The following is a 26,465-nucleotide window of genomic DNA, read 5'->3' as shown; positions in this document are numbered from 1 at the left end:
CTGTCTGCCTGCTCGGTGGAGGGGCTGGATCCCAGTTTTCCAGGCGTTTCTCCCGCTGTATTTGCCCGCTCCGTGGCGGGCAGACAGCGGGAATCTGCTGCCGAGCGTTCGGGTTTGTACGAACCCGAACCTCAGCAGGTTCGGACCATCCCTAGTTGCAATCATGCACTGATGTTCTGAATTAATGAGAAATTGCAATCTTTAAAGCATTACCATTGTAGAGACATGTCAAAAGTTTGACTGGTTTGGGGCCTGAGAGTGTAGACCTCCACTGATCATTTTAACGAGCTGGAGAAGCACTCAGCTAAGCAATGCTCTCCCAGTCTTGTTGCTTTCACCATCTCATTGCAAAAAAAAATTCCATTGCTATTCTATGAAGCCTGTCTCATGTAGTCAGCCAGGGAGAAAAGCCTTCAGCTGAGCAACTTTGACTGATCATATCTATTGACATGTTTCCGACAGTGACAGACTCTGCCTTTAGGTTTATGCTGCTCTATATGAGGGGTAGCATGATCCGGTGACAGAGAAGCTGAACAGAACAATATGTTAAAAAATAAAATCCAGACACAGTGTTCAGCACCTCTAAAGCAATTAACTCAGGAGGACAAAAAACGCTAGTCTAGACAGACAGTCAATCAAGTGGTGCTCAATCCTTGTAGCTTAAGTAGTCATAATTGACAATCCAGCAAAGAAGAATATTAATACAGCACTTGAGTGCCATCTTGAAATTCTTTTTTGCTGGGTTAGAAAAATGTGTTGCCTTGCAGCCACTCTTCTGATATCCTCGTGTGGACTGTGCTATAATCCATTCCATTGTGTGTAACATCTGCATCAACTTAAGACTTCTGCATCACCTCCCAACTGTATGAAATGGTGGAGGAGGCATGTTTGATGATGATCTTGTTGTGCCTAGTCTGAACACAGCTTCAATCCTCTCTGCTGTGTAATTGATTTCTCAACTACACCCATCTGTTCCTCTGCTGAGGTTCTTTCCTGCTGAGTTCTCTAGCTCAGACTCCATTGCTTGCTATTAGTCTCTGTTGAGCATGCTAAGCATTTCCCCCTGTTTCTTATATCTTGTTATTCTGACCCTCTGTTATTGCCTGTTTTGTTCTAAGCCTTGGCTTGTTGACTACCTGCATATATTTGTTTGTGTTGTCCACTTTTTTGCATATTCCTCTGTTATGTAGGAAGGGGCTGGGCCAAATTGTCCTCTACCACTTAGGGTAGCTGAGGCAAGGAGGTAGGGACAGGGGGGTGGACCAAGCATTAGGGCTCAGTGTCCTTATATCCCCCTTCCCTCCTGGAATTACTGAAGTAGCTGTTGGCATAACATAATGTGCACACATATAAAACTAGCAACTAGATTCCCTGGTAAACTGGTGCCAGAAAGCAAAGAGATTTGTAATTTATTATATTGCAAAATCTCCAGTCTTCCAGTACTTATCAGCTGCTGTATGTCCTGCAGGAAGTGGTGTATAGTTTCCAGTATGACACAATGGTCTCTTCTGCCACCTCTGTCCATGTCAGGAACTGTCAAGAGTAGTAGTAAATTCCAATATAAAAGCTCTCCTGAGTGGAAATAATGCACATACAGCAGCTAAGTAACGGAAGACTTGAGATTTTTTTTTATTAGAAGTAAGTTACAAATCTATGGCACTTTCTGACACCACTTGTTTTGAAACAATTTTTCAAAGTACCCCTTTAACTAAATTTCTCAATAGATAGACACATGTTTAGCTCCATTGAACTACATTACCTCTATAAATATTATATTATCCAATCCATTATACCATATTATCCAATTCTATCTCGTAGGTGCTATTGTTTCCACTAAATATCCTTCCTGTCATTCAGGAAAGAAGAAGAGCAGTGCACCTCTTTGTTGGGAGCAACTGTTACCTCTTTTTCATGACTATTCAAGAGTCACAGATCAAGAGACACACAATAAGGTTGTGTTTATCTTTCTTTTTTTTTTTAACTTGACACATTGCCAGTACAACTAGCTGAATGTCGTATGAAGATTACCTTAAGGGTCTTTTACATAGAGCGATTACCGCTTTATAAACTGCTGACAATGTTATTAATACAGAGCCTCACAAGCAATCCGGCAATCATTTGTGAGGCCCTTTTGTCATAATAATTGAGCCGTGTAAAGGCTCCTTTCTACTAGATCAGTGCTTGTCTCATCTGTCTGAAAGGGCACTTAGTAGGCGTTCAACACAAAAGCCTAATATTTATAAATAAGCAATTGCTAACCTCGAATACATCCGTGACATCATCGATTGTATTCTCTATCATTCATTTCATTCAATCGCTCATTCATTCATTCACACATTCAGCCCAGAGAAAATGACTGTAGTCAGTGAGCAATTAACAAGGTGATAGTAGGCAATTAATTGGGGCCGGAAAGCGACTCATTAGGCAATTTAGCTGTAGCAACTAATTTAATACAATTTCTTGTGGGTGGTTAGAAAGTAATGAAAAGTTTTCGGAATTAACTAAAGCTTAGAAAGCAGTTAATTATTGGTTAATTGAGATTCAGTAAGCAATTCCAAAGAAATGAGATTCATTATACAGTTACTGTTAGCGGGTAGCTGCCATCAATGCTAGCAATAGGCTGACAATACAATGCCAGGTGGCATCAAAATTGCATTTACTTGTAACAATATTTTTCGCAGTTTCCTGCTGCTGTGCTTTACGTTTAATCACTGCAGTGTATACTGCTGCCAGTAGTACCAGTTCTACTATACGGAATGATTAGCATTTCAAGGACTCCGACCAGGTTTTTCCAAAGTTGGCACCAATGGACGGATTTACAGACCTCCGGTGAACATAGGTGTCACATTTCATCTGGTAAACATTTATCTCACCCAAGCGGAGACATTATTTATCTAATCTTATAACCCTCTTTCTCTTCAGCATTTTTTTTTCTTTATTTTTCTTCCTATTTCTCAGCTTTTTGCCCCCAGGACATAAATTGGCCTCCCCCCCCCCCCCTTCCCCCTTCGGATTGGATATTGTTTCGATTTTACTCATCCAAAAATACAAATCCAAGCTAGGTTCACACTATGTGAAAATAATATATCATAACAGTGGCGGTTGTTGTGCAAACGTTATGAAATACGGCTGTTGCTTTTAGATAGTATAAACCTAGCCCTAGTACAAAAAGCCCCATTTGTAATATATTTGACCCTCAAGCTATTTGTGCATTTGCGCTGAGTGCAGAATTTGTCATTGTTCTCCATTTTGTTATTTTACCCCCTTCAAGACAGAGCCCTTAAAGTTATACTGTCACCCCCTTTCTGTATGAGGACTTCTCTATACTGTCACCCCCTTTCTGTATGAGGACTTCTCTATTCAACTGTAAATCCTAAATTCTTCAGTTTTCTTTACTAATGGTATTATGGTATTATTATTATTATTATTATTATTATTATAAATGGAATTTCTTGGTGCATGGTCCAGTGAAAAATGCTTTTTATTTTTGGTGGTTTGTGCTACCATAGGTTCCGGCCTAGAGGTCTGTGGTCCAGCTCCATTGTCTAGTGCCAACATATCTTGAACTACACCAGTCCCTGCCAAAAATTTTCTTATGACTTATGCACTGATTTGCTTAGAGAAAATTCCCATGCAGCTAGTCAACCACTCAGAAAGTTTCTCCAGTATGAGAAGAAGTCATTGGACATGGAGACAATCGAAATAAACATCAGGTCATCCCTTCTTCTGTGACAGGAACTAAGTTGCTTACAGTCAGTAATACTCTATACTTAAAGGGTCATCAATGATTAGAAAAAACATAGCTACTTTCTTACAAAAAAACAGTGCCACACTTGTCCTGAGGTTGTATGTGGTATTACAGTTCAGCTCCGTTCACTTCAATAGAACTGAGTTGCTATACCACACCCAAACTATGGACAAGATGCCTAGGAGACTTACGAAAGAGACCCATCGTGGCCACATTGGCTTGGAATAATCTCATTTCCAATGAGGAGAATGAATAGTTATGTGACAGCTAAACAAAAAAAAAAAAATGGTGTAAGGCATTCAAAATCATAAATATGCCAATGAGTATTTTTTGTTATTGTAAATATGAATTTGAATCAGCTGCATGGAAGCTGACGGAAATGTCTACATTATGTTAAACTGTATACATTATTCATGGACACAAGGGTATACAAACATTAGTTAGAAGGCGATATATAGGGAGATTTTACTTCTTATCCTATATTTATTGAAACTTTAAACTACACAAAAAAAAGGCATATTATTATATATTTAATATATTTATCTTTAATATATATATATATATATATATATATATATATATATATATATATACCTATATATGATAAAGATTTACCTTTATAAATTATCAAGATGAACAAAGGAAAAAGTCCCAAGAAATTAACTGACAAGCTTTAATCTGCTATATACAGAATGTATGTTGTATGTATTATAGCATTACATATGATACCAGCACCACCCAACAATATCAAATAAAAAGTCAAATATAAATCTTTAAAGGGGTTATCCAGCGCTACAAAAACATGGCCGCTTCCCCCCCCTACTGTTGCCTCCAGTTCAGGTGCGGTTTGCAATTAAGCTCCATTTACTTCAATGGAACGGAGTTTCAAAACTCCACCAAAACTGGAGACAACAGTAGGGGGAAAGTGGCCATGTTGTTGTAGCCCTTGATAACCCCGTTGACTTATCATAGATTTGTATTTGGCTATTTAAAGGAAAACTGTCACCCCCCCATGCCGGGGTGAAGTCCACCGGACCCCCCGCTAGAGCCCCGGATACTTACCCTATCCTGCCAAGTCCCGCTCCTGGAGCCAGCCCCGGGACGGAGATATCCCTGTCGGAAGCCCGGCGTGCGCGCTGCAGAGGTGAGGATGAATGGAGTCGTCATTCTCTATGGGCGTCGGACTCATCTCTGCAGCGCGCGCCAGCCTTCCAACAAGGATATCCCTGTCCCGGGACTGGCTCCAGGAGCGGGACTTGGCAGGATAGGGTAAGTATCCGGGGCTCTAGTAGGGGGGTCAGGCGGCCTTCACCCAGACACAGGGGGGGTGACAGGTTCTTAGGAGGTAGTGACTAGGTGACCAGGACATCATCAGTGGCGGTGGACGAACGCAGCACTGGGTGAGACATTAGCAGCAGTGGTGAGGGGGTCGGAGGCCTGGAAACTATGGGCACGGCACAGTGACACTACACTGCTGATACTGGAGGAAGGAAAGCACTCTCATTGGTTTACATGTTCTCCCTCTCTTCAGTGGGCAGGGTTAGAAGAGCTATAACCCAGCCCATTGAAGAGACAGAGCACACGTGATCCCGACACAGAGGGTGGGGGCCAGGAGCAGGGAGCAGTGTCGGACAGGACTGAGATTTGATGATTTTATGCAACCAGAGGGAGTGAGTGCACCCAGAAAACAGCTAAACTGCGCAGAATCCTTAATAAATGTATATTGGAAAGATGAAAAGCAATGGGTGGGCAATTTATTAAAGCAAAAATGATTTTGGGGAAACACCCCTTTCAATTCAATGGAATTTTCAGTTAAAGACTCAGCCAAAGGGAAATTAGTCCACCTGACCTAGAATAATATACCAGCAACTTTTATTGCACTGACGGACGGCCAATCCTCAAAATAACGGACTTCATTTTGAAAATTATAAACAGACAAGAAAAAAATGTTGTGGGAATATAGCCTGATTCTGTATTTTTGCAATATCAGGATAGCTAGATAGCTAGATAGCTAGCTAGCTAGCTAGCTAGCTAGATAGATAGATAGATAGATAGATCGATAGATAGGAGATAGATAGATAAGAATTTCAGAATGAAGATCTGGTGCCAAGCGGTATATACCAGCGACCACCCGGTATAGGTGATATAAATCAGAAGAATACCGCAGCACTCGTGGGATAGAAATAAACACGTTGTGTTGAATTCTATCACACGAGTGCTACGGTATTCTTGTGATATAGATAGATAGATAGATAATATACTGTATCTCAATGGTCCTTATAAACTCAAAAAATTATAAAATTTTGCATCAAACTTCACTAGAAAAATGTAAGTCAGCAAATTTGTCACCTAAAATAATCTTATGGGTCCCCTGACAGGCACAGCTATTAGTAAGAGTAATGTGCATTTAAAATTAGATACCTTAGCCAACATCATTTTTTCCTCTCATTGGAAAATAATGAAGATGAAAGATGGAGTGAAAGTTACCTTCTTGACAGTTTCCAACATAGATCGACCTCCTTGCCAAGGTTTTGAGTTCTTCTTGATGCAGGTGAGGCTCGCCATGCTATGCCACTTTCGATCTTCCAACTTCTTGTGAAAGGCATTAGCCAGCAAGAGCACCGTGTCATAGATATACAGGTTGGTGATCTGTAAAGGATTAGATATTGATCATTGGCCTCAGTTTTTGAAGAAAGCTGACAAGCCTAAGTAAAAATCATAACACAGTTGCCTCGGCTACTTATGAACTCATTGTCCCGCAACTCTATTTCTCATCTGATAGATCGTATAGTGTTTCTTACGGAATTAGTCACATGAAGCTTTGTCATTTATGATAAAGGGTTATTCACCTTGTCTTGCCATGTGCTTCATTTTCTGTTGGCCTTTGTAATTGTTATAAAAGAGAAGATGTTGCTTCCAAAACAACAACAAATGACATGTTTCTTTGGATAGATGATGTAGTTAGTTTTACACCTGCTGCTTCTGAGCATGGTATATGTCTCTATAGATATAAAGTACATTGAATACCAGTAATACCATTATATCATCAATATCCTCAAAGATAGATAGATAGATAGATAGATAGATAGATATGTAACAGAAAATCTAAGCAGCACTGCTCAAAAATATTCGGGTGCCAGCGGTCCTGGATCCTGACCACAGATCGTTCCCAAATAGCAAATAGATATTCCACGGCACTCACGGGGTTAAACGGTGAAAAAAGTAAGTGATTTATTGCAGCATTCCAAAACAAGACACGACCTTTTCGGTAACCTCACGTTACCATCCTCACTTGAGGATGGTAACGTGAGGTTACCGAAACGTCGTGTCTTGTTTTGGAATGCTGCAATAAATCACTTACTTTTTTCACCGTTTAACCCCGTGAGTGCCGTGGATTATCTATTTGCTAGATAGATAGATAGATACTTTAAACTTTTATTTCAAAATTTCAAAATCTGTAATTTTGAACTTCGGCGGGTTTTTGCGTGAACGGTAGTTATTTGACACTATTAATGATCACTAAGTTAATTAATTGAGCATTAAATGACGGCCATTATTTATAATAAATGGAAACATAGCATCAACATAGATTTTTTATTAATGAAAAAACTTTTTATTTTGTAATTTGTAGTTCTCCCAAAGGAACCTCTATGAGCAATGCCCTGCTTGCTCGTAGAGATCAATGCATTTCGTATGATCTACTGTATGTAATCTTAGCTCGATTGCTGATTGCCGAGCTGGGACCAGCGTGAGAATGTCACTGAAGCCCAGGTTGGTAAGTATAACTAATTGGCCATCAGTGAGCACATCTAAGACTTTTAATGGCAGTTAAATGGGTAATTAGCAGATGCTGGAAATCGGGTCGCTCCGACTAATATCCACTGTTCTGTCTGCCAGCAGTGGGGTACAGAGAGTGCTAAGACTGTGAGTCCTCTCTGTACCCCCTTAGGGACACCATGATGTATCAATACATCATGGGTACATAAGGTGTTAGAAAAAGATAATTTTATTATATGCAAATCGCTACATAATGTTTAGAATAGCTCCAAAACTTTACCTTTAAATATTCGTTCTATAATTTTAAAAGATTGTACACTGCTGTGATGTTTCTACTAACCTATTGCTTCACTTTAGGCATAAAAAGGTAAATCATCTAAATATTCATAGACAATGGTTGTTAAACATATACATGCTGTTAAGGGTAAAGGGTGTTTTTACTGAAATGTCATTATTTTCCTTGCAGCTTATAGTTGTAAGAGTCATTGTTCATGTTGAAATGAGAAGTTCTATTGTTAGCACTGTACATTTATCAGTATGTTTCTAGCTCTCTGCAGGAGAGGCTGTACACAAATTTTTATCCTAGAGATTGTATTTGTTTATAGAGTTTTACGTCCATTAAAGGGGATTTTACCAACTTATAAAGTGATGGTATATTGCTGTAATATTATGACTTTATGTGTGGTGGTGTAACCTCCAGGGACTCCATAGTTGTGATGGGCCACATCAATGGTGAAAATTATCCAAGTATATTATGGGGTCAGGGGCGGATTACCTTTACCATTGCCCCAGGCCATTCACAGAGCTTGCCCCCCCCCCCCACTCTACTGTAACTATTGCAGCACTAGCATGGTGTTCATAGTACAGGATAGATAATGTCATGATGCCCTGATTTGTGCAAAATTGCGGTAAAAAAACAGTGGTTTTTTTGCAGATCATGGCAGAAGTGTAGCCAGGAGACAGTACATCACTGAAAGTATAAGTCTTTTTGGTTGGCCATGGGCCCCCCAGGAGCTCAGGGCCCCGGGCTACTGCCCGAAAAGGACCTATCATAATCCGCTACTATATGGGGGCATAAAGCAGTTCCCTGTACACTGTACCTGCAATAAGCCTACAGTGCTGAACCAAGATTCATAAAGGTTTTAGAGATTGGGCCATTTCTAATCACAAAATGTTGCCATCCGTTTCCTTTAACTTTCATCTCAGCTGCAAAGCAATCATATCTATCTGTACTGTTTATACAAATATATATACCTACATGCCTCCGTAGGCAGCCATGACACCAGAGGTATGAGGCCTCCAGTGTCCATGGCTACCATTCGAACTCTGCGATCACAGCACAAAGCCCCGCTGGTGAACGGAGGGAGCATTCTTCCTCTGCATGAGGAGAATTCTCTCTCTGCAGTACTATAAATGCTGTGGTTGTGCTGACTGCAGCATTTATTCAGTAAACTGTTATGGCTCCAGTACTGTCAGTTGTGGTGGGCCCTGGCTATCACTGACAGCCAAGACTAATCCCCTTCCAGAGGATGCTAATTACTAGGAAAGGAGGGGAGTCAGTCTGGGGGATCCCAGTGGCTGCTGGAGCTGCTCTGTGCACTGGGCCATGGCTCTTCCTGGATTCTATGGCGCTCCTTCTTCCTCCTCCAAGCTCAGCCATACCAACTATTTCTGCCTTCCATCCTCTCTTATCCTGCTTGCATACTCCCTCCTTGATCATGGCCCTGTTAGTCCTGTTGGGTAGCAGTTGGGTGCTGTTGGGTCCTGTTTCTGGTCTTTTTATAGGGGTCTTCAGCTACAAAATATGCACAAAAAAAGGTGTATTTGGTCAGATTGGAGGGTAATCTTCTAAAAGAAAAGCAATGCCCATAGAAAATAATGTTTTAAAAATTAGTCAAAAAAATTATTTGTCTGGAGATTAACAGGGGAAAAGCATTGTGGTCTAAGGGCAATGCGGATCCAGGGCCACACCTCTTTGACACTCCAGCCTTTAAAAAATATTCTGAAGATTAAAGACTTGGGGGAAGATTTATCAAAGCCCCTAGCAACCAATCAGATTCCACCTTTCATTTTCCAAAGAATCTGTGGGGAATGAAAAGTGGAATCTGATTGCTTGCTACCGGCAACTGAGCCAGTTTCACTTTACCCCATATTGGATAAATCTCCCCCTTGGTGCATATAACAAAAGGTATGCCTGGTATCAGCAACTTGGTGATCATTTCCCAAGTGACGGATGCACTTTAAGGCTGGGTTCACACTATGTATACTTCAGGCAGTATTTGGTCCTCATGTCAGATCCTCATAGCAACCAAAACCAGGAGTGGATTGAAAACACAGAAAGGATCTGTTCACACAATGTTGTAATTGAGTGGATGGCCGCCATATAACGGTAAATAACTTCCATTATTTCAATACAACAGCCGTTGTTTTAAAATAACAGCAAATATTTGCCATTAAATGTCGGCCATCCACTCAATTACAACATTATGTGAACAGATCCTTTCTGTGTTTTCAATCCACTCCTTGTTTTGGTTGCTATACAGCCTCAAACATACAGCCTCAAATATACGTAGTGTGAACATAGCCTACAGGGTCTGATTCATATACACTTTAATTAAGCTATGTTCCTACACAGTATGAGGTCTCAGAAAAGATCATCCCGGTCAGTACTGCAATACCTGCCAGATGATCTTAAGGGCTGCAGAGTTATGATGCGGGCGCATCCGTGCACGCCCGCATCAGAACTCTCCACTGCACACAATGAAGCAGGCTGCCGGATCCACAAGCTCCACTTTGTGCACTTTGTGCAACATATATTTTTGTATTAATCATGGCCCTTGTTGCAATCGGCAACAACGGCCGTAGTTTTACAAAAATATACGTATTGTGAACATAGCCTTAAAGGCATTCCATAGATGCCCGTGGGCATCTGTCAGTGACAACTTTATTCTAGGATTGTTAGGTAATTTTTTTTTTTTTTTTTAACTTCGGTAAAAGTTAATGATATTCTAGAGGAAGCAAGAGATGACATTATTATGAAGTAAATCCAGGTGACATTGCCATTTTAGATTTTATTCTCAGAAAATTGGATGTGATATGATATTGTTAAATGTAAAATATGCGACACTCCAGCAAAGTGACTTTATTCGGTCACTGGAATGTTCAAGACTTTGAATGTTAGTTTTCTGACTCCCCCCCCCCCCCCGCTTTATCTATGTAAATGAAAGCACCCTGTCACCTTTACTCTTTCAATGACATTTATAGGTATATGACTTCTTTTTGAAAGAACATGTCTAACTGATTTATAACTATTACATCTCTCACCAGGAAGGAACTAGCCTATTTAATGTACTATAAGAAGAAGTGGGTTCATTAAACCTTTCATTGTTTAAAAGATAGACTATTAATTATGAACTGTTCTGCTCCACATCTCTCTTTATTTGCAGTACATCGGGGAATAATTGACCCCTTCATTTTGTTATGCAAGCTTTCTTAAACATGAAACCACTCACAGAAGAAATGAGAATTCTGCTGACTACCACTGCACAGGTGAGTGATCTAGTACAACAATTTCTCCTGTTTATATTTATAATAGGAAACCAAATGGCCTATGGCCAAATAGAGATAGATAGTAATTGAATTGTAAATAATTTTTTGTAGCTTGCAAAAGTGCATACTGCATATACGTAGTGTGCACTGTGCGGGCGTATATCGTATACTTTCATCAACCTCAAAACTACGTGCGTATATTCGCGGTTCGCACTATGGCCGGAATCATACGCAGTGTGAACATAACCTGAAGGTGTAAATATTAAATGTACAATTTATAACCAGGTTACTGTCACTACTGAAAATATGCAAATAAAAGTTTAACCTTATCCCGGCCTTACAAGTTTTGATTTTTTGGTATACATTTATCAATCTCACCTACTAAGACCTATAATGTTTTTTTTTCCACTGACAAAGCTATGTGAGGGCCTATTTTTTGCAGGATTAGGCTTTGTTCACACAACGTCTTTTCATCTCCGTTTAAAATTACGTCCGTCATTTTCAGTGTAAAATAACGGACGTTAATTAGCAGCCTGACCTCCCCTTAGTGCACTGACTGGTGTTTGTACATTATTCTAGTTTGGGGTTACTAATTGGACTTTGAATGCGGCTTAATTGAAAAGTCCATTAACTTTAATAGTAAAAACGGAGACATAGGAAAACTGTGTGCACTACAAATAAAAAAAGTCAGCTGTCTGCAAAACGCCCGTGGCAAAAACGTCTGTTATTCAATACTCTGTGTGCATTGGACGTCTATCTTCCCCTTGACTTTAGTGCATTGCATTGCAGTCAGTTAAATCTCGGCAAAAACGGACGTTATTTTAAATATGAAAATCGGCCGCCTTTTTAATATTTTTGATGTTGTGTGAACATAGCCTAAGATGTACTTTTTACTTCTCTCCTTTATTTAATCATATAGTGTAGAGCAAAATTGGAAAAATGTCAGTACAAATTCAACTTTAGTTTTGTTCAGTTTTGTTGTACACTGTGTTCACACTAGGTTTTTGCAATTAGTTTTTTTTTTTTTTTTTTTTTAAAAGATGAAAAACTGATGCATTTGGCTATGTTCACACAACGTCCAAAAATAGAAAAATGCGTCCACTTTTTGTGTTTAAAAAGACGTCCGTTATTGCATCATTTTAATTGACTTGGCTAAAATGCATTGAAGTCTATGGAATGCTTTTCACACATCGTAGTAAATGTGTCCGCCTTAATAGACGTCTGTCATTTAAACGCAAAAAGCGGACACCTTTTTCCTTTTATGAACGTTTTGTGAATATAGCCATAGTGTCCATCCGTTTTCATCTGTTTTTCCATTGACTTCTATTATAAAAAAGAATCAAAAGGCATCTGTTTTTATTTTACATACACAGAAATGTAGCTGACCTTATTTTTGTGTATGTTAAAAAAACAGTTGATCTGTTTTTTGTTTCATAATGGAAAAACGGATCTGTTTTTCCACCTGTTTTTTTGCAAAAATGAATAAAAAAAAGGGATTGCAATTTTTTTTTTTACTCTTCTATCTCCAGATCTGTGTGAGGGCTTGTGTTTTGCATCATGATCTGTATGGCATTACAATCAATTTCTCAATAATTTAACGCAGTGGGCCAATCACAAATCTTACAGATTAACCGACTACCCTGAAATAGCCTTAAGGACCGGAGCAAATTTTATGAATATGACCTGTGTCACTTTAGTCATTAATAACTTCGGCATGCTTTCACCTATCCCGCTGATTCTGAGACTGTTTTATTGTGACATATTGTACTTCACATTTCTTGTAAATTGGAGTCGATACTTATAACGAATCTTTATGAAAAAAACAAAATAACGTGAAAAATTGTAAAAAAAAATGCATTTTTCCAACTTTAAAACTTTTCTGCTTATACGGAAAATGCTTATGCCACATAAATTATATATTAAATAGTATTAGCAACATGTCTACTTTATGTTGGCGGCATTTATTAAACTATAGAAATAGAAAGCGTAAAACATTAGCAGCAAATTTCCAAATTTTCAGTAAAATTTAAAAATCAGATATTTTTAGGGACCTGTTCAGGTAAAAAGTGTATTTGAGGGTCCTGTATGTTAGAAAGCCCCACAAAGCACCCAATTTCCGAAACTGCACCCCCAAAACTCTGCAAAAGCACATCCAGAGTTTTTTAACCCTTTAGGGGAGTCACAGAAATAAAAGCTAAGTGTGTAAGAAATTTGAAAATTTTAATTTTCTGTGCAGAGATTTTATTGTAATCCAATATTTTTCATAATTATAAACTTATTACCAGAGAAATGCACCCCAATATTTATTGCCCCGTTTCTGCAGTTTATAAAAATACCCTATATGTGGCCCTATTGCGCTATTTGACGCAACCACAAGCCTCAGATATAGTGATGAGCGAATAGTGAGATATTCGAATATTCAATATTCGTACGAATATCCCGCGAATATTCGAATATTCAATTGAATATTCGATCCCATTAAAGTCTATGGGAACAAGTATTCGATTAGTGAAAAACATCTATTTGACCTTTTAGAGGGTAAAACCGGAAGCTGGGGGATTTAAACGCATATCGAATATTTATTGAATATTCGCGGGATATTCGTACTAATATCGAATATTCGAATATCTCACTATTCGATCGAATATCTATTCGATCGAACAGTATTCGCTCATCACTACTCAGATATAAAGGAGCGCCTAGTGCATTTCAATGGCTCCGTTATATTTGGTCATTTCTGACTGTACCACTTCAGGTTTGCAAAGGCTCTGGGGTGCCAAAACCTAAAAAACACCACTAAAGGGCAACCATTCAGAAAACTACACCCCTCAAGGAATGTAACAAGGGGAGCGGTGAGCATCTGGACCCCACAGGTGCTTCACAGTTTTTCCCAACAATATGGCGTAAAAAAAAACAAAAGTATTTTTTACACTAAAACGTTGTTCTAGCCTTCAATTTTTCATTTTCACAAAAGGATAAAACGAAAAAAAAAAAAAAAAAAACATGTAGTGCAGTTTCTCCCGAGTGTAGGAATTCCCCACATGTGGACATAAAGTGCCAAGTGGGTGCAGGACGAGCCTCCAAAGGGAGGGAGCGCCAATTTGCTTTTGGATGCTGGATTTCACTGAAATGGATTTCACGGGCCACGTCGCATTTACAGAGCCCTCGTGATGCCAAAACACCAGAAACCCCCCACAAGGGACCCCATTCTGGAAACTACACCCCTCAAGGAATCTAACAAGGGCTGCAGTGAGCATATGGACCCCACTGGTGACGGGCACAAATGTGGAAAAATGTGACGTGGAAGTGAAAATTTTCATTTTTTCACTTTCACAGCACAAATGTGCCCGTCATCAAGGGGTCCATATCCTCATTGCACCCCTTGTTAGATTTCTTAAGGGGTGTAGTTTCCAGAATGGGGTCACTTGTGGCGGGATTCCCCTGTCTTGGCAGCACAAGGGCTCTGTAAATGCGACATAGCGTTCATCCTCCATTCTAGCCAAATCCAACCGCCAAAATCCAAATGGCGCTCCTTCCCTTTGAAGGCTTGCCCTGCGCCCACATGGCGCTTTATGTCCACATGTGGGGTATTTACGGACTCGGGGGAAATTGCTCTACACATTTTGTGTTTTTTTTCTCTTTTAACCCCTTGTGAAAATGAAAAATTTAAGGCTAGACCAACATTATAGTGTTTTCACCAAAAAAGAAAAATGCTGAACTTACGTAGCAAGAAAATTCAATCTTTATTAAGTACATATATTTAAAACAATTCATAAAAAGAGAAAAAACCTAACATTAAAAAGAACGGAGGCTATCCCGGAGGTGGTTCTTAATTTATTGACTCATACTATTTGCTGCAATCCCTGACCCACAACACAAGTCGTTCTTACAGATGGATAAAGTGCAATACACAATAAATAATGCTAGACAAATGTTATATTACAATGCCAAAGTGCTAGTGCATAAAATTCATTGAATAAGCATATATCATAACATTAATTCTATAGTCCACCTATTTGTTGTTATTACCCCACAAATTCTGGGGATCCAGCAAGTAAACTACCTTAAAGGTCTGTTTGTTATGTAGCTCCTCCGGGACACCACCACCCATTACATTATAGTGTAAAAAATGTAATATTTCCTTTTCACGCCACATTGTTCCACATTTGTGCCCGTCACCAGTGGGGTCCATATGCTCACTGTGCCCCTTGTTAGATTCCCTGGGGGGTGTAGTTTCCATAATGTGATCACTTGTGGGGGGTTTCAACTGTCTTGGCAACACAGGGGCCTTTTAAATGCAACATGGCCCCTCGAAATCCATTCCAGCCAAATCCAGCCTCAAAAAAAACAAATGGCGCTCCTTTTCTTTGGATGCTTACCCTGCGCCCACATGGCGCTTTATGTCCACATGTGGGGTATTTCCGTACTCAGGGGAAATTGCTCTACACATTTTGTGTTTTTTTTTTTTTTTTTTAGCCCCTTGTGAAAATGAAAAAATCAAGACAAGATCAATGATTTAGAGTAAAAATTTAAAACAAATTACACTAAATGTTGGTCTAGCCTTGATTTTTTTTCCCATTTCCACAAGGGGTTAAAAAAGAAAATAAACGCAAAGCGTGTAGGGTAATGAAAGTACCCCACATGTGGACATAATGTGCCATATGGGCACAGGGCAAGCCACCAAAGAGACAGAGCGCCATTTAGAGGCTGGAATGGAGGATGGAGGCCATGTCGCAATTACAAAGCTCCTGTTCTGCCAAGACAGTAGAAACCCCCCACAATTGACCCCATTCTGGAAATTACACCCCATAAGGAATCTAAGAAGGGGTGCAGTGAGCATATGGACCCCACTGGTAACGGGCACATATGTAGAACATGTGCCGTGAAAATAAAAAATACATTTTTTTCATTTTCACGTCCCAAATGTGGCCGTCACCAGGGGGCCATATCCCCGCTGCCCCCCTTGTTAGTTTCCTTATGGGGTGTAGTTTCCAGAATGGGGTCACTTGTGGCGGGTTTCTACTGTCCTGGCCGCACAGAGGCTTTGTAATTGCATCATGGTATCCTCTAATGGGAATGGGGGCCAGACCTATTTAGCTGGGAAAAAAGGGACAATTCTAATTTATTTCGGGGTATTAGTCCAATTATTAGTTTATAAGGTTGAAAATGACAGGAGTCCATCAAATTCAACCTGTGTTGATCCAGAGTAAGGCAAAAAACCCTCGTAAGGCAGACGACAGTAGCCTCATCACAGGGGAAAAATTCCATCCCGACTCCATAATGGCGATCAGAATAATCCCTGGATCAACGTGACCCCTGAAATAGGAATAAGGGAAAGAATTTAGATAATGTAGAACTCCGATGACGTGTGGTATGCCTTGAAGTGATCCAGTATGCAGAGGACGGGGTGATCAGGACAGGTGTCACACTGGAAAATGTTGTCCTTCCTGATCCCCCTGTTACGCCACACTCTGCGCTTCTGGGGTCTCCTGTTTTCCAGTGTGGGGGACGTCACCTGGAAAATGTTGCCCTGGTGTGATACGGGGTCCTTCATATCCAGAAGCGCTGGGTCCGCTCCATGGCTGCTAAATATTAGGGCTTTATTACTGCTTCTGATATGTTCGGATCGTGCCGCAAGCTACAGTAGCTCGGGCAGCGAGGGACCAGAAAAGGGGGTGGTGGTATAAAAGTTATCCCCGTACAGGTGGTAACCTTTATCCAGAAGTGGGAAGATCAGTTCCCGAACGATCTTCCCACTAACTCCAAGGATGGGGGGGGAGGCATCTGGGGACATCTGGGGGCTGGATTCGGATGTCCCTTCCTACATACACTCTAAGGGTACGTGCACACTGCGGAATGGCGAAGGATAACCCTTTGGGCATTCCGCAGCTGGCACCCACCGGCGGACTGATGCGGGCGCGCGTCTCCGTCCGTGTCATAGACTCTAATGTGTTCATTCTTTGGACGGACGATGGAATCCGCCCGTGCATAGAACGGAGTCTATGACACGGGTGGAGACACGCGCCTGCATCAGTCCGCCGGTGGGTGCCAGCTGCGGAATGCACAAAGGGTTATCCTTCGCCATTCCGCAGTGTGCACGTACCGTAAATCTGTAAGAGTACCCTGAGGTACTCTCACAGAGTTTGTAGAATTTCACTCGATACCGTCATCTCTTATTGGGACGGTACTGGCGGAAAAGACGTGTCTGGGGGGCAGGGTACGCTACGCTACCCCCAGACATGTTACTGGATGATGAGGATGATGAGGATGAATGGAGGAAAGAAGGATCCCCCATTCATCCTCACTAGCTGTTTCGGTGTCGGAGGCAATAATAGCGTATGCGTCCGACACCGAAAACACCTTGGGGGCCGTCTTTATACGGGGATTGGTATATGGGGTATGTAAATGTGTAGTGATGTAGTGTAAAACTTTATTCCGTGTAGTGTAATGGTGTTTTTTACAAGTTTTTTTTAACATTAAGTATATAAAAAAAAAACTACGCCAAGAAAGGAGTTGCCGATAAATGCCACACTTATGTGCGGCACTTATCAGCAGACCGTGGCTGTAGGATATAGTAAAAAAACACCCTACGCCAAAAAGGAGGAGTTGCTGATCAGCGGCGCACTTACGTGCAATGCTGATCAGCACTCAGCGGCGATAGAGTGCGGGGAAAAAAAAAAAAAAAACTTATCAGCCACTAGGAGTCAGTAGAACGCAAATTCCAGAAAAAGTCGAAGTTTGACGACGCTGGAGCCGATGATTGCAGATGGGGACCGCCGGAAAAAGACGAAGACGCCGACGAAGACGAGGACGTGATCGGAACCCAGAAGACGCGATCGGGACGCTGGATCAGGTGAGTATGGGTCAATACCTGCTTTGGACACCTCAGCTATCTAGCTGAGGTGTCCAAAGCAGGTATTTAACCCTTTCATGGGGCACTTATATCGCCGTGATTGGCCGGCCGGTCGCGGCGATCGGGACATGGCACCGTAGCCACCATTACTTTTAACAGTAATGGCGGTCGGTGCCGTTCTCGGACAGCACCGACCGCCATTGCTTTCCGGGCCATCGGGTCACCGATGACCCGGAAAGCTGCAGATCGCCGCCATTGGCTGATCTGAGTTGATCAGCCAATAGCGGCGATCGTCAGCACGGGAGGGGTTAATCACCCTCCTTGCCGACAAGCAGGGATGGCCTGCTATACATTACAGCAGGCCATCTTCCCCGATCGCTGCGTGTGTACACGCAGCGATCGGGGAAACCGCGGGCGTAAATGTACGCCCGTTTGCGTTAAGGCACGGGTTTGGGGGGCGTAGACTTACGCCCGCGGTCGTTAAGGGGTTAATCTATAGTGGACACCTGATAAAAAAAAGCAACTCTTATTTTAGTGGATATAACCCATGCATTATCAGTCTTTTTTATCACGAAGCGTTTTACTGCCATTTAACTGCAGCTGTCAGTTTTGACAGTGACATCTAAATTGTTGAGTATCCGGCAAATACTGATTGGTCCACGTTGGCTATAAGCTGCTGTGCCCAACTGCTGATAGCAGCCAGGAGCAGCGTGGTACAGAGCCATGGTCTATCGATAGGTCATGGGCATTTAAGGGGTTAATAAATAAAAAGTGCAAAAAACACATTTACTAAGTGCAAACTTTGCAAACATTCATCAAGCCGTTTGATAAATCTGTCAAATTTGAAGACTGTCTACTTTTTCAACCAAAATTCTATCGGAGACCCTTTAGTAAATCTGGGTCAATGTGTCTACATCCATTGGGTTTGCTGTAAAACATAGCCAGCAAGATTGTGGCCCTTATACAAATGCACCAAAAATTGAAATAAAAAATTACAGTCAGGAAATAGAAATGGATTAAATAAAAGAAAGTTTAATTTTCTAACTAAAATTGAGGAATGAGAATATAAACAATACTGGATACATTAGCCAGATAAACACAGCACTGTGAGCCACTAAAGGAGACAACTTCCCATTAGGAGACAATCTTAATTGTGCGCTGTTCATGGGACGGCTGGCTCCCCCACACCCCAGTGTACAATTCTGCCTGCATGGCTTACACTGTATATTGCTCATGTGTGTACATTACTGTAACTTGTTTAGACAGAAAGAAAATTTTGTGCACTGGTAATTAGATCACAGTTTGATATAAACTTTATGCTGATTTCAAATCCCCAGTTTGTGCTGGGGTAATTAAAATTCATTCAGCAACCCACAAAAACAGCTGCTGGTAAAAAAAAAAAAAAAATGTTATTTCTATTTGAACAATGGAAGTTTTCGAACAAAATGTTAAGCAGCATCTTAATTATGGCGTTTGTTTGTATTTGTTTTACTGATGAGAATGCAACAGTTGTTTTCATCTACTGGCAAAATGAATTATGAACAAGATTATGAAATAAGATTTCCTTGTTTGCTAAACATCGCGACGCCCATTATGTAGTAGAGACGTTTTAGTAATCATTTTGAAAAAGAAAAAAAAAACGCACGTGTCTCATACTAGGACCTGAATTTCCATTTCTTAGGCCACGTTCACACAATGTATGACACCGGCCGTTCTATGACACGCCCTTGAAGTCCCTGCAGTACCAGCCGGGATAAACTTAATTTCTATTGAATTGGGATGCAGGCGCATCTGTGTGCGCCCGCATCCCAATTCACCATTGCACACAATGGAAAGTGCACTCTCCATTGTGTGCACTCTCAGGGTTGTGCGGCCGCTATCCACTTAATAGCAGCTGCAGAGAACTGACATGTCAGTTTTCGTTGCGGCTGCTAGAGATCCTGGCTGGAGCATATACTATGGAGGAAATTTATTAAAAGGCAAAAATGCCTTTTTTTGGTGCAGATGGGTCCGATAAGTGTAAAAATATTCGCAAATGGTCTATTTGCGAATATTTTATTTGCACTGGGGTGATCTGTGCCTCCTGCATTAGTGGGGCGTTACGGGCGGTATGGCAGCACGCAAAGGGGGCACTGCCTCTGCATGCACTACATTTATCATTTTTCCAGGGCTCTGAACTGGCGTAGGTTTCAATTTATTCACACAGATGTGCTCCATGCGTACGGGATTTATGTAGAGGCAGTGAACCTCTACATAAATCCTCAGAGCTCCGGAGCTGCGGGGACATTTGTAAGCCCGGCGTAAAAAACATCAGACTTAACAAATGTCCACCTATGTGTATACACTCCGGCCGTGATTTCATAGACTGCAGCACAGTGTAAATTTTTTTAAATTATCAAGACTGTTGTTGCAAACCGGCAACAACGGCCAAGATTAATAGAAAAGTTACGATGTGTGAACGTGGCCTTATTCCGTATCCAGAATGAAAATATTTAACTTTAGATGCACTTTTTTTTAATAAACACAGAAAAGAACAGAATATTATACATAATACCTCCATGCTTTGAGAATATGGGTCTTTTGGGTCACACAGCGTAGTGGATATTCTGTGGTTTCCAGGGTAACAGCGTTGGCTCACATTCTGAGATACCGGAAAGGTCTGACGAATAATTGTTAGCCTTCCAATTGACCTTCTGACAAGGTCCTGTACGTCCAAGTCATTTATCTCCTGTCGAATACAAGAGAAAAAAAAATTATAATTTGAAGAGCTGATACAATATATGCAAATATATATATATATATATATATATATATATATATATATATATATGAGCTAGTCATCTGAAATTACATAAAGCTTTGTTTAAATAGAAAGAATACATGTAATATGCATGGCTAATCTTGTTAACCGTCTCTAAGAGAGCAATATTGACATAAAGATTTAAAAAGCCCATCTTGGGGTTAAACCCCATTGGACTCAATGTTTTTTTTCTTTTTTTTTTCCGTTTTGCCTCTTCAAGTGTAAAGAGCATAAATAAAAATAGGTCAGTGACAACGGGGAATATATTGAAATATTAACATATTATAAAAAATACAACAATTTACGACATCGCAACGAGTTCTTCGGAAATGCAACACAAGCACATAAAATGGAACAAAGACTATCTGTTTACATATATTACAAATGATGTCCTCATTATGTTCTGAAACAAAATGAAAAGCATATTATAGGAACAAATTACATCCAAGGACTTACAAGGTAAAACAATTACCCAGAACAGAGTGGTAACTGTTGATAGAGAGAGGGATGAATTAATCATGGCAAAATCTTTAATGGCCATTTTCTGAATTAACTCCGACCCACTTGCAGTCTGGTAGAAGCCTATACATTATAACTAACATATTATTGAATGAATAATTAGATGGTGATATTACCCCAGAGAAATACAATTATTAGTGTTTTATTGTCACTTTATGCCCTCTGAATATTCATCGAGAGGCATGTCTTTTGTGGAAACATAAAGGATATGCATGTAAAGTACAGGGCACTGATAGCACGAGAATAATAGGAGGTATAAAAGGGAATATAAAAGGAAAACAAACTAATAGGACAGTGTTTTGAAATTCCCAATATTCTTATATACTGTGCTTAAATTGACTTTGATTTTCTGTAAGGTTAATAGATGTACTGTACACAGATTTAATCAATCTATGATGCATTCTATCCTGCTGTGGAGACACCATAAATCAACCAATAAGGTCACTTGGGGAGCTGTACCAACAGTGTTGTAGAGAGGATAATGGAACCACTGTTATGAAGAGATTACTACGGTAATAAGGAAAGTATTATGAAGAAGGTACTGCTGTAATAAGAAAAGTATTATGAAGAGGGTACTGTGGTATTAGGAAAGTATTATGAAGAAGGTACTGCGGTAATTAGAAAAGTATTATGAAGAAGGTACTGCTATAATAAGAAAAGTATTATAAAGAGGGTACTGCGGTATTCGGAAAGTATTATGAAAAAGGTACTGTGGTATTAGGAAAGTATTATGAAGAAGGTACTGCGTAATTAGGAAAAGTATTATGAAATAGGTAAAACACGACTGGGAGAGAAAGGAACGGCTGCACATCCCATCTATGGCTGATACTAATGCTGCTAGGCCTATTTTAAAATTCAACACCAGAGTGTCTGTATATAATTTGATCAAACCATAATAGCCCCGTGTACCACGTGCAGGTCCCCTGGTTCACACGGGTCCCTACGCTAACTCCACACCGTGTCGACCAAACCCAAAATGCCCCACCAGAACGCTTGAGAATGACGGCGAGAAGCTGTCGAAACATCGCGCACATGGAATGCTGTGATTTGTTACCACAATAAATTTACGTTTATTCACCTGAATCTTCAGAGTGCCGTGGAATATCCTGTTATATACTACTTCGAGGTTTGGTCAAGTCTCGCCTGCTGGCACCTAATTACGCTGTGTGCTGCTTCTTCTCTTTGTACTAAAACACGACATAGAGAGAAAGAAACGGCTGCACATCCCATCTATGGCTGATACTAATGCCGCTAGGCCTATTTTAAAATTAGACACCAGGGTGTCTTTATATAATTTGATCAAACCATAATAGCCCCATGTACCACGTGCAGGTCCCCTGGTTCACACGGGTCCCTACGCTAACTCCACACCGTGTCGGTTAGTGACCGCCAACCCTGCAAAGCGTGCACATGCAGTGAAGGGAGGCCATGGAATGGCCCTGAAACCCCAATGTCACAGGACCAAACCCAAAATGCCCCACCAGAACCCGGCCAGCACCACCGGCAGGGAAAACTGCCCCCAAACAACACAAGTATGAATAACACTCACCACTGCTGCTCACACAGAATGGGGAAGACATAAGGTACTGACATGTGAGCAAAGGCATATCCTGCTAATTTTGGTCATGTGGGTCTTATAAAGGAGTGCGAGCTGTTCAGAAAAGGGAAAACTGTAAAACACGACATGGAGGGAAAGGAACGTCTGCACATCCAATCTATGGCTGATACTAATGTCACTAGGCCTATTTTAAAATTCAACACCAGGGTGTCTGTATATAATTAGATCAAACCATAATAGCCCCGTGTACCGCATGCAGGTCATTTTGGGTGTTTTGGGCTTGGTCTTATGACATTGGGGTTGCAGGGCTGTTCCATGGCCTCCCTTCCCTGCATGTGCACGCTTCGTAGGGTTGGTGGTCACTGACCGACACGATGTAGAGTTAGCGTAGGGACCCGTGTGAACCAGGGGACCTGCACGTGGTACACGGGGATATTATGGTTTGATCAAATTATATACAGACACCCTGGTGTTGAATTTTAAAATAGGCCTAGCAGCATTAGTATTAGCCATAGATGGGATGGATGTGCAGCCGTTTCTCTTTCTCCATGTCGTGTTTTACAGTTCTCCCTTTTCTGAACAGCTCGCACTCCTTTATAAGACCCACATGACCAAAATTAGCAGGGTATGCCTGTGCTCACATGTCAGTACCTTATGTCTTCCCCATTCTGTAGTGGTGAGTGTAATACCTTATTCATACTTGTTTGGGGGCAGCCTTCCCTGCCGGTGGGGCTGGCCGGGTTCTGGTGGGGTATTTTGGGTTTGGTCCTGTGACATTGGGGTTGCAGGGCCATTCCCTGGTCTTTCTTCCCTGCATGTGCACGCTTTGCAGGGTTGGGGGTCACTGACCAATACGGTGTAGAGTTAGAGTAGGGACCCGTGTGAACCAGGGGACCTGCACATGGTACACGGGGCTTTTATGGTTTGATCAAATTATATACAGACACCCTGGTGTTGAATTTTAAAATAGGCTTGGCGGCATTAGTATCAGCCATAGATGGGATGTGCAGCCGTTCCTCTCTCTCCATGATGTGTATTATGAAGAAGGTACTGCGGTAATAAGGAAAGTATTATGAAGAAGGTACTGCGGTAATTAGGAAAGTATTATGAAGATGGTACTGTGGTAATTAGGAAAGTATTATGAAGAAGGTACTGCGGTAATTACGAAAATATTATGAAGAAGGTACTGCGGTATTTAGGAAAGTATTGTGAAAAATGCACTGCAGTAATTAGGAAAGTATTATGAAGAAGGTACTGGGGTAATTAGGAAAGTATTATGAAGAAGGTATCGTGGTGATTAGGAAAGTATTATGAAGAAGGTACTGTGGTATTAGGAAAGTATTATAAAGAGGGTATTGCGGTAATTAGGAAAGTATTATGAAGAAGGTACTGCAGTAATTAGGTAAGTGTTATGAAAAAGGTACTGGGGTAATTAGGAAAGTATTAAGAAGAATGTAATGCGGTATTTAGGAAAGTATTTTGAAGAGGGTACTGCAATAATTAGGAAAGTATTATGAAGAGGGTACTGCAGTAATTAGGAAAGTATTATGAAGAAGGTACTGCGGTATTAGGAAAGTATTATGAAGAAGGTACTGCGGTAATTAGGAAAGTTTTATGAGAGGGTACTGCAATAATTAGGAAAGTATTATGAAGAAGGTACTGCGGTAATTAGGAAAGTTTTATGAAGAGGGTACTGCAATAATTAGGAAATCATTATGAAGAAGGTACTGCGGTAATTAGGAAAGTATTATGAAGAAGGTACTGCAAGCACAAAAACACAAATAATGTACATGCCTATTATTTCCGGATTCTGTCCACTGAACAGAGTACGTAAATATTAACTGTTCACACAATGTAAAATCGTCCGGCGGCCGCATTGAAGTGAATTGTTAAATGATTTGCAAGCACACCTGATAGTGGCCGCAAGTCAATTGTAAAAAAAGAACGTTCCTAAAACTGATACATAGATCAGCTTCAGAAACGTGTTGAATGTAGCCCGGCGGATGTCAGTTTAACAGCATCCCTTGCTATGCAACGGATACTGTTAAACATAGTGTGAATATAGCCTTTGAGTTTCTTCAGTGTAAAAAACGGAAATCATTGCAAAATACCTCAACTGGCTCACATCGGCTCCAATTGGCTGACACAAATACTCCAATTGGTTGACACAACATCAGAAAAGAGAAAAGGCGTCTGTCTTTACTATTTAAAAAGATGTCCGTTATTGCTGTCATTTAATTGACTCCAGTGCAATGCATTGAAGTCAATGGAAAGACAGACGTACAACGCACACTATGTATAAAATGATGTAAGTTATCTACGCGGACATAGTAAAAAAAAAAATGATCATGTCAATTGTTTTTGGACATCTTTTGTAAACAGCAGACGTTGTTTTTTAGTTGTTCACACACAGTTTTTTTTTTTCACCGTTTTTACGATTAAATCCAAAGGCCAATTAGTAACCAATACTAGAACAATGTACCAACAGCCATCATGTAATTCTTGTAAATGAAAAACATTTTCTGCTAATGGTAAAACTGTTGTAGTAGCAACACCAAAAAGTCTTATACTATACTTATTTTTCATGCACAGCTTTTAGAGAGTCACTGTAAAACAGCTCCAACCTGCTTTCCTATTAAAAGGGGACTCTGGAGATTAATGATATATTTCTAATACATTGCTTTAATACAACTTTATTAATTTGTAATATAAATTTATTTATTTTTTAAAAGTATAATTTTTCTATTTCATATACATATACTCCCGTTGACTGGCAGCAACAAGGGTTGACATGGCCCCCTCTGCTGGCACTAAGAATTATCTTGGGAACTGCTCTGCCTATGGCTGTATCCAATTTTTTTCCAGGCAGCCATAGGGCTGCATCCAAGTTCTTCAGTCACTGATAATTAAATCTCTATAAATCACATCTCTTCAAAAGTTAATTTTTAAAAAGTTAATTTATTTTTTTTTTGTTCTAACAGACAAAATCTTAAATCTTTTATCACTGGGAAATAACTAAAAGGGATTTACTTATGAAGCACATAAAAAGTTTTCAACTGTAAAATAGAATTTTCCCAACTCCTTCATATCAATAACTGAACTTCTAAAATTGTTCTATACAATGAAACCCATTTATCTATACATTCCCCCATTTAGATACATTTTATCTGTAAACTCTGACATTTTTGTATAGTAAGATTTTTGTTATTAAATCTCACTCAACTCATAATTAAGGGTAAACCCCACATCATTTTGAGAATTTTTTTTTAATAAGGCTATGTTCACACAACGTCCTTTGAGCTCCGTCTGTTATTTTGAGTCTAAAATAACTGATGTTATTTAGCTGTCTAGCCTCCCCTGCGATGACTGGTGTTTGTACATTACTAGTTTGGTTAACTAGATTAACCCTACGCGTTTCGTCACGTGGACTTCGTCAGGGGTCTCAGGAACAATGGGTTAAGCAGCGGACAGGAGCTAGGGACCGGGTCAGCGGACAGGAACTATGAACAAGGACTGAGGTCAGGAAAAACAGGGAGCTGGGCCAAATGCTATGGGAAGCATGTAGAGGCTCCAATACCTGTGGTGGGGCATGCTGGAATTTATAGGATAGTGTGATAGTGCAAGAACCAATTAGGGGCGGCCTTCCCCTTTAACTCTGAGA

The 26,465-nt window shown here is 40.4% G+C and overlaps 1 protein-coding gene across 1 annotated transcript in view; it reads right to left on the bottom strand.

Moving 5' to 3' along the window:
- GRID2 (glutamate ionotropic receptor delta type subunit 2) overlaps positions 1–26,465 on the bottom strand; it is a 797,500-nt gene that overhangs the window by 294,660 nt on the left and 476,375 nt on the right. Inside the window, exons 6-7 of the mRNA XM_069976784.1 lie at positions 20,482–20,655; positions 6,236–6,397 (exon numbers count right to left, since the gene is read on the bottom strand). Coding sequence (XP_069832885.1) covers positions 6,236–6,397; positions 20,482–20,655 — 336 coding nt within the window. The remainder of the gene's footprint in view (positions 1–6,235; positions 6,398–20,481; positions 20,656–26,465) is intronic.

This window comes from Dendropsophus ebraccatus, chromosome 7 (assembly GCF_027789765.1).
Source record: "Dendropsophus ebraccatus isolate aDenEbr1 chromosome 7, aDenEbr1.pat, whole genome shotgun sequence".
Lineage (NCBI taxonomy): Eukaryota > Metazoa > Chordata > Amphibia > Anura > Hylidae > Dendropsophus > Dendropsophus ebraccatus.
The sequence above is the reverse complement of the archived record's forward strand: the minus strand, read 5'-3'. Positions and strand labels throughout refer to the sequence as shown.